Source organism: Poecilia reticulata, linkage group LG3, assembly GCF_000633615.1.
Source record: "Poecilia reticulata strain Guanapo linkage group LG3, Guppy_female_1.0+MT, whole genome shotgun sequence".
In the NCBI taxonomy this organism is placed as follows: domain Eukaryota; kingdom Metazoa; phylum Chordata; class Actinopteri; order Cyprinodontiformes; family Poeciliidae; genus Poecilia; species Poecilia reticulata.
In genome coordinates, this window is record NC_024333.1 from 6,580,818 (window position 1) to 6,590,373 (window position 9,556).

At 39.1% G+C, this 9,556-nt stretch overlaps 1 protein-coding gene across 3 annotated transcripts in view; it reads left to right on the forward strand.

Annotated features, from left to right (window-relative positions):
• unc13c (unc-13 homolog C (C. elegans)) overlaps positions 1-9,556 on the forward strand; it is a 168,279-nt gene that overhangs the window by 24,826 nt on the left and 133,897 nt on the right. For 2 of the 3 annotated variants that reach the window (XM_008404759.2, XM_008404761.2), the window contains exons 5-7: positions 1,296-1,374; positions 7,425-7,430; positions 7,584-7,655. In XM_008404759.2, the coding sequence (XP_008402981.1) occupies positions 1,296-1,374; positions 7,425-7,430; positions 7,584-7,655 (157 nt within the window). The remainder of the gene's footprint in view (positions 1-1,295; positions 1,375-7,424; positions 7,431-7,583; positions 7,656-9,556) is intronic. The other variant, XM_008404760.2, reaches the window with a different exon arrangement.

A 9,556-nucleotide genomic window follows, 5' to 3' on the forward strand; every position in this document is an offset into this window, starting at 1 on the left:
TTTATTGAACTGTGATGTTGCCAGCCCCTTTTTTTTTTTTGCTCAGATCACTTAAATTGTGGACGTCAATGACAGTAAAAGTCATTTCAATAGATTAAATATAAATGTATAGCTAATATTTAGCGGTGCTTCAGTCAGAAATCGAAGTAAATTTTTGTTAATTGGATCTGACTTGTCATTGGAAGGACAAATACAGAAAACTTTTTGTTTAGCTAAAAAAAAAACATGCTCCTAAACAAATAAGTTTCACTATTTGGATCCTAAGCAAACATAATAGCACTGTTATGCCTTTTTTTTTTTTTTTTACTTTATTTTAAAAGTTAAAGCTTTTAAAGGCTTAGGCTTAGGTCCAAACAGAACCCTAAAATTCACACAATATTGGTATCGGTCAAGAAAAATTCTAATGTGCATCTCTAAAATGTACTATTCCCAGTCATAGTGTCATGGCTTCAGTCTTTTGTGATTGTAATATTGCACACAATGATATTGTGTTGATGGTGATACAGTATATTGTGGAGCTCTATCAAAAATGAGCTTTTGTCTGATTTGTCTGTCACTCTATAACTTTTTTCTTTTTTACCAGGCTTTCAAAATACTGCCACTCCACTGATTTAAAAGCGGTGCTGTTTCTTTCAATGTTTGTGCAGTTAGCCCGGTTGGCGCAAGCACCGAGCCAACCAACACCTCAGGAAAACAACTCAATAACTACTAACTCTATACTTCCTAATAAGAGTCAGTAATAAGTAACAAATCTTTTGTATCGCAAGAAATGTCACGACACGAGATCCCGTTACGCCCATGCCGAGCAGCTGGGCTGCTTCCTCGGATAGAGTCAGCCCAGAAGCCAGAGCAAAGGCCCCGCTCAGCGTGTCACGACACAGGCTGACAGAAGAGCTTCAGGAGCTTTATCTGTGTGGAGGCATTGGGGCCCCCGATGTCATGTTGAGGTCATTAAAGAGGCTTTGAGTGACAGTTAAGGTGATGCCGGTAAAAGTAAGTCTGTAAAGGCAGAGGGACAAAAAAAAAAAATCACTTAGAAGACAGAGAGACGGATGGAGTGTTGAGCTGCAGTGGATCCTCTCTGTTTCGCTGAGTTTTTTTTAGAGTACTGTAGGAGGTTTGCACCATGCAAAGCTAAGGGAATGTGGGGGTACGGCAGGTTCGGAAGGAGGCATGATCCATGGCGTTTGCTGGCTGCGTAAATCACGGCCCCCTTCCCCTGTCGCCGTAGTAATGTTCGCCCAGCATGGCATTATTATGATATTAATACCCCTTAAATCTGTCCACTTCTACAGGGCTGGCAGTATTCTTTATGGTATTGACAGCATGCCAGATCTGCGCCGCAAAAGGACAGTGCCTCTTGTCCGAGACCTGGTGAGTCATCTGCCTCAACAAGGTTACATGTGATTTATGTCAAATCTATCAGCGTGACCCTATGTTATACCACAGTCGTGGAATTCTGTGCCGTGTGAGTGTTGGCCTCTGCTGAGCACAACAATATCGTCTCTGACACCTTGATAGAACGCTGCTCGGCTTTACAGAAGCAGATTTAGTTTGAGGTAACTATAGGAGACAATGTTATCGGTGCTGAAGGGAGATCCTGCACAGTGTGGTTTCAGGTCACTATTAAAACACAAGATTGATTTTAAAAACGTGGATCAATCACGGTGTAGGAAGTAACTCCAGTGATTGGGAATGTATACACACTGTACAGTGCTGTGGTGAAGTATTTGCAGATGCCACACTTCAATGCATAAGAACATCAAACTAATTCTTAAAATTAATAGCCTTAATAAACATGAAGTATACTTTTTAAATGGTGAAAACTGTCCAAACCAACCTCGTCCGATCTAAAATTCATCACCTAACTTTCATTAGATGCATTTCAGTTTTACTAAAAAGGCACAGGCCAGATTGCAATTAGACCTGAGGAATCAAGATGTCACCTAAACGGTACCCGTCTGACAACATGAAGTAGGCAAAAAGGTCTTAATAATAAAATTGCATTTGGTTTGGAAAGGGTTTCATGCCATTTTCTAAGACTTTGAGACACCGGTGAATTATTGTCCACTAAACATCAGCATGTGAGCTCAAACTCACTAATCAAACTACAAGATTAGTGAGTTACACCTGAAGTTACACTTCAGGTGTAACTTCTTGTTACAACTGAAGTGTAACAAGAAGTCCATAAACATAATAGCTGATAAATGACCTGTTCAAGTATGGACTCAGTTGACCATGTGGCATGCTTTTAAACAGGTTACTTAACCCTCCACTGTGGCTCAACCAAACTATTTCTACAAGAAAAAACTTAGAAGACGCTCAATGACAGTTGTTGCCATCAAGTTTGGCAATCCCATTTATTACATTTAGGAAGCATTTATTTTGTTCACATGTGGCCGGGGTTGGTTTGGATTGCTTTTTCAGCCTATGAAATTCAGATCATTATTTGGACACTATGTGACAAGAAACAATCAAACAACAAAAAAACAAACTAAGGAAATCTGTAAGAGGTCAAATATTTTTTTTCACAGCACCGCATGTTAAAATAATAAACCTTGGAATATTATTAGATGTCAGTTAATGTCAGTTAAAAGTATTAATGAAAGACTCCTGAGGTGCAGGGACGTTAACCGTAGCTGTGTAACTCTTTTGCTTGATTAATTAGCCCAGAATGAGTAGTTTTAAAAAAAAAAAAAAAGCATCGCAGTGAAGCTCCACCATTTGTTTTTTTTTATTGCAACATAATGTGTTGTAAAATATCCCACAGAGAGGCTGGTTGCAGCGAGGCCCACTTTAGCACTGTGCCACATGGTTACTCTTTCTGAGAGGCGGCAGGCTGCGACAATGCCAGTAATAATATTCATGTCTATTTATGTATGTATCTGTCTATTACATGCCACAACACGTGTTTGTCTCACATGTGTCCGTTTCTCCATCTTCATGTACCCAGAGCCAAAACGAAAACCAAAACGATTGTATGACTCAAATCTAGAATAAATCTGTTTGGTATTCTCTCCCAGATTCGATCGATCGAAGTCATGCAAAATGCTTTTTTTTTTTTAACGCAGATGATAATGCAGCTTGATGTCATACACATGGATGCTGATGAATGTTTTGTACCACAGTGAACAACATGAGTTGATGCTGTATTTGTTCATATCTCTCATTAAATTTAATAACCAACAATGTCTTGGTAAGTATGGGTTGCCGTTTTTTTTTTTTTATTTAAATTTTCTTTTTTTATCTTATTGGATTATTTATATCTTTTTTATTTTTTACGTGTATATTTGCCATTCCTACATGAACCCATAAAAGCTATGGGTGATATTTTTCAGTGAGTTGTCAGATTTCAACGTAGCTCTCACCAGTTGTTGTCTCTTGTCGCTCGGCAGGTGTCGGGGTGGGGAGGGGGATAAAAAACCCAAAACAAAATAAAAAAAACAAAAACACACTATTTACCTCGAAATGTTGACAACTCAACCCAAAAATATATCCAAAGAGACTTCATTGACTTCTGATTTAACTGTGTGAGGCTTTTAAATCATGTAAAAGTGACACTGAGCAAAGCCTTTTACACGTGGGATGAAGTCAGTGGTCAGCAAACGAATTGGTCCCCCTCTCATGCCTCCCCTTTGTCAATGTCCCATATTTGCTGTGTGATTGCTTCAGGGCAGCAACAGCGCCTTTCTTTTTCTTTTTATTTTGGTTATTTATTTTTTTGTCTTTGTTTTTGATTGGAACGGTCAGCAGGGATTCCCCGCTTTTATTATGGAAAATTAATAACAAAAATACATTAAAAAAAAGAAAAAAAGAAAAAAGTTAATCATCCATTCTCAAAGCACTGACAGATTATTACCTCTGGACGCACGGTCTTTTTACATTGTATTGCCCGCAGCAACCTCAGCAGTGCTGGTGCATGTTGATAAACTTACATCAACACTCACAGTTCATGTAGAGGTCACATTCCTCCCCACATTCTCCATGGCTACCATGGATCTTTACCATAGCTGGGCCGCGGAGACGAGAGGGTCGTGGTAAATACAGATCCAGTATTGTCAGCTGTCCATGTCTGCATTCCTCTGTTACATAACTCCCCTCAGTCTGGGACTTATTAACCTTACGCTCACCCAAACACAGTAAATTTTGTAATATGAGAGCTTATTAACACGTGTGTGTGTGTATCAGTGTGATTTGTGTTTATTTTGTGTGGGCGTGCACAAGTGTATATGTTCGACTGTCTGGGCTGAAGAGTGTGTGCATATATGTACAGAGCTGTGAGAAAGCATTGGCCTACTTAAAGATTTCTCCTGTTCTTGGCTTTTACCTTGCACTTTAGTTACTCAGATCATCAATAAAAACTTTGTCACACAAAGATAATCAAACTTGGGCAGCTCTTCCCCTTAATCCATACAAAGTGTGGTTCTAAAATGAGAATTTCACACATTTTTTTATATATCTATATATCTATCTATATATATTTATTAGAGGTGTGCCGATCGATCGGTCACCGATCATAATCGGCCGATTTCCGTGAAAAAGTGCATGATCTGTGATTGGCGATCATTGGCTCTTGTTGCCGATCACACAAACCGATCACCTGCTTCTCATTTCGCAGCCTGCCTGTGCAGCTGGTCTCCTCTTTCCTTCACACTGGGCAAACGCGCAGCAACAAATCCTAAGCGATGTGGAACTATAACGCACTGAGTCAGTGGCGCAACTACACATTATTTAGGTGGATGCGAAAACAATGCCATACTTGAAGGAGTTTGGCTACATCGAGGCTCACTGCAGTAAAAAAAAACATATGGAGACGCTGGTTCTGCTCTCGCTGTTGAACCGCTGCTACGCGCTACAGGTAGTAATATTTCACAGACGGAGCGCCGCTTCTGCTCCACCTGGTAGTGACTCTCACACCGAACCTCTGTTTAAAGCTGCAGCATCTAACCTAAAAAAATACATTTTACACACGTATTAAAACTTTCGCTGTCCTAACATGAGACAGATAATCTCTAAAAAAATAATCGATCTCCTCCCTGCTCTGCATAATTACAGCCACTCAGAACTAGCAGTAATCAGCTAGCCGCCATGCTATCAGGACGTTTTCATTCAGATTGTTTATTGTAATGGATCCTGTATTTGCCTTTGAATGTTAAGTTTTATACTTGAACTTTTTGGCAATGTTGAGAGGTTTTATTTTGGCTCTTTGCATTATTTAGCCTCTTCAGAGGTTTCATATGTTTTCAGTCTGTTAAAGATAGTATTATYRATAGCAGKACAATTTGCACAATGCCTGTTTTGTTTAGTTTTCTTCTTGGAAAAAGTTATTAAAAATAAGTTTTTTGTCTAAATTAAGGTGAATTCATGGTTCCTTTTTCCACATAATGTAACCGGTAGTGTTTATGATAAAAAATAAATAAATAATAATTATGTGATCGGTATCGGTGATCGATATCGGCAAGAAAAAACCTGATCGGCAGATCTCTAATATATGGTGGAAAAAATTTGCCCAAATCAACCAATAGACCGACATTCAGAATTAAGACCCACGTCTGAGAACATGAAGAAGGCCAAAGATTTTAAAGAGCAACACAACACGATAATCTAAAATGACAAAACATCTGCGTGGCACCACCTATCAGTCTGGAGTGGAATGTAAAGCCATTTCCATGGGGGTCCAGTAAAGCAGTTAGTCATTACTATGTCTGTCGCAATAACTAATTTTGCTCTACGTTGGAAGTTATTGCAAAAAACAATTACATTGTTGCCTTTTGAGACCATTTTCAAATAATATAGTGGTAATGGTGTAATAATGCAAGAACACATTCTCAAGGATCAAGAGACTTTTAAGTTCTAATCAACATTTAACACTGGAACTGAAGGACATTTTCAATATCCAAAATAATCAGCAAAAAAACAAAATCAACTAATAAAATTGATTATGGAGTCTGTGTAAACAAAAATGTCCTTCAAAAAAAAAAAGGGGGGGGCTAGTTGAGACCAAAACATCAGACTGAAGACTTTTAACATCCAGTTTTTGGTAGAAAGAGAGAGAGAGAAAATAGAAAAACAATTAATCATACAAATGGAAATTATTGAGCTTGTTTTTTTATTTATTATGTGATTAATTGATTTATTGGTCATATTGTGACAGGCCTAGTAATTACCTGCATCCATTTCCTATCGGAAAAAAACATAGACCGTGGAGCGCCTTCACAGGAGTGGCCGGCCTATTAAGATTATTCCAACAGCAAGTCATTGACTGAACCAGGAGGCCACAAAAGCACCGGAGACCTCACTTGCCTCACTTTATGATCAACGTCGGTGAATTGACAGTAAAAAGAGACGGGCCGAGAAGGGAATTCAAGCCCTAAACCGCTGCTTGGAAACTACCAAATTAAACATGGTGGCGGTGTGTTTTCACCTGAGTCCCCCCTCCAGGAAATCCTAAATTAGGATGTCTGGTCATCAGTCTGCAAAACTTCAAGCCCCAGTGCTTTATGCAGCAGGACAAGGAAGACTTCTCAAATTGAAGGTTTTGGAGTGGCCTAGTTGAAGTCTGTACTCAAATTCGAATGGCAAACAGACCTTAAAAAGACAATTTGCAATTCTGCAAAGTGTTGACCAAGCTCGTTGCCAGTTGGAAGTTGCTGCTGAACAACAAATTTATGAATACTTCTTAAAATGTTTTATGTATTATTATTATTATTATTATTATTATTATTATTATTATTATTATTTTATTTTTTTTTCAATGAAAGACCAGGTTGATTTGGATAACTTTTACCCCTTACTAAATCTAAAAGCATTATTCGAACCCTGCAGTTTCTTTCAATTAAGGTTATCTTTGTCTGAGAATATATAGAAAAAAGAGACAAACTTATAAAGTTTTTATAAAATATCGAGTGTGACAGAAAAACAAAACCAGAAGAAATCAGTAAAGGCGGCTCAATCACTTTTTTTCTCACAGCACTGTGTGCGAGTCTGCTCAAAGTGTGTGTCTGCGTACGTACATCTGGCTTCACCCATTCACGAACGTGTGCGTCTCGTTTGTGTTTCTCTTCGTGTCAAACCAATGTGCAGAGCAGACAGCAGAAAATATGATCAAAGCTTCATCCAACAGACAAACGAACAGAGATGCCAAGCATGACTGCAGTTCAGTTGCGTCCACTGCATGAGTGGATAAACAATCACGCAACAGCTGGATAATCTCTCTTTATGCATAGCTGAATTGTTCTGGAGAGCTCTATGCCTCAACCAGCAGTCCTGCATGGCGGTTAAGACACCTCTGCGCTCAGCAACAATGAACAAGTTTAAGTCTGTCTGCTGTTTGTGTTTTCAGCCATGACACTCGTGCTACTTCTCTAAGTCAGTCTCTCTCTCTTTGTTTTTAATTTCCATTCACGAACACTTGGAAATCCCAGGCTTTGGTAAGGACACTTGTTTCCAACGTCAATTTGATTTAAATATCTTTTGGCAAAATGATCCCACGTAATCACTTGATTTTGTAATGAATACGTTTTACTAACAGAATGCAAAGTATCATGTTGAAATTGGACCCTGGTTTTCTCTCCCTCCAACAGACCCTCACTGCTCGAAAGGCAGGCATCTCGTTTGCTCTGGTGAACAGGTCAACCCTGAACAACGAGGAACTGGTGAGTATGCGGAAACCGCAGTTTTTCTGTCCATCTACCTTGTTGACAAAGTGTTGATGTTTATGCACTCCATGGCCAGGTCCTCCGTCTCTCACGGGGCAAGCAGAGGGCGAATTCAGAGTTACTAGTTGAGCCAAAGAGCATTTTGTTTTTGCCTTGTTAGAAAAAGACAGAGTATCTTAGGCACAGTGAAAACACACAAACAGATACAAAAACTATGTTTATTAAGCCTTTGCAGCTGCAAATTGTTTTGTTTTACTTATGTCTTTACAAAATAATTGACTTATTCCTGTACATGCGTGCTATATTGCTAAAAGTATTAAGACAGACTTGTAAATCAGCTCTCAGTAGCTCAAAGAGTTTGGGCATCACAGGGTTTCCCCCAGTGTATCATAGGCCTGGCGGCCCGCCATGCTTTACTAGCGCCACCGCCAGGCTAAGCCTTTCTTGTTTTTTTTTTTGTTTTTTTTTAGGAAAATAAAGTAAAAATATAAACATCGCCTATTTTTTTAAAAAGTCGGATTGCAAGTGTTTCTGTTGCTCCGAGCGTTTCACTATCAGAGCAGATTTATTCCTAAAAGAGAAGATATGTTTATAGTTTATGCATTTATAACCGGACCAGTCACATCGCTGGGCCTCTGCGCGTTGCCTCGCGCGCTGCAGCAGCTGGATGTCTAAAGTTAACCTCAGCGCGGATCCCACGCTCCTCCTTTCACTTGAACTGGACACAGGCTGACCGCTATGGATATTTACATCAACCCCCTCTGAATAATTCTGATTAGTTATGAGGTGTTATTGATTAAGGTAAGAGTTTAAATCTACCGCGTTAGCTCTGGTTGCGCAGCTCTACGTAAACCGCAGGAATAACTTGTAGTCGCGCTTTCAGAGGTGCTTTGAGCGAGAGGTGAGAATGATGTATATTTGTGAACAAAACATTATGCGGCGTTTACATCTCATGCCCAGCGTTTGGCTCCGTCTTCCCTGTGTTCCCGGTTAGCCGGTGCGTTAGTGGTTAACGACCCAGTGCTAATCACTCATCGTGCAGGTTTAACCCGGTGAGGAGCTTTCGCGCTCTCCTCGCAGTCACGCATCACGCTGATTTTATATTATTTTATTATTAATACTAGTATTATTTTTCCGGTTACTCTAAGCACCTAACCGTATCAAATGTTTTGCCCACTTAGACAGAGTTAATGCGCGTGGCCACCGGACATCTGAAAAACTCGTCCAGAAACTCAACCAATCAAAATAGTTTGTGTGTGCCCTTGTTAAAAACTCAACAGACACGAAATGAAAGAGCTACTAAAGCCCAGTGGTGGAGAAAGTACTCAAAAAAATTTACTTAAGTAAAAGTACAAATACACAGTCAAAAATGTACTCAAGTAAAAGTCAAAGTACCACATTAACATTTTACTTAAGTAAAAGTAAAAAAGTACTGGCTTTTAAAAATACTTAAGTATTAAAAGTAAAAGTACTTGCTGAATGCATTACCTAATCACTAATATCATTAAGTGTGCCGATCGTATTTAATTTTAATACATCAGAAATGTGCCATTTTAATGAACACTACCACAGATTAAACATGTTCTTATTGTGTTTATTCTCTGTAACAGTTTAGACTTAGATATGTGATTCTATGGATCATAATTTCAGGGATGGAAACATCTTGTCTCCTGTCCTAACATAGCATGAACTTCATTAGTGACATTTATATAGAAAGAAATCCAACTGAAAGGGGATGTAAAGAAGGTGAGGGGAGGCAACCAAGGAGCCATGTAGCAGAGTTRTAGTCAAGACCACCGAACCCGAGACCAAGACCAGGGCCCTGCACTAAATGACACAATAAAATTAAGTTTACCTATCAAAATTGGTTCTCAGATTGATCTGAAAGATCCACATTC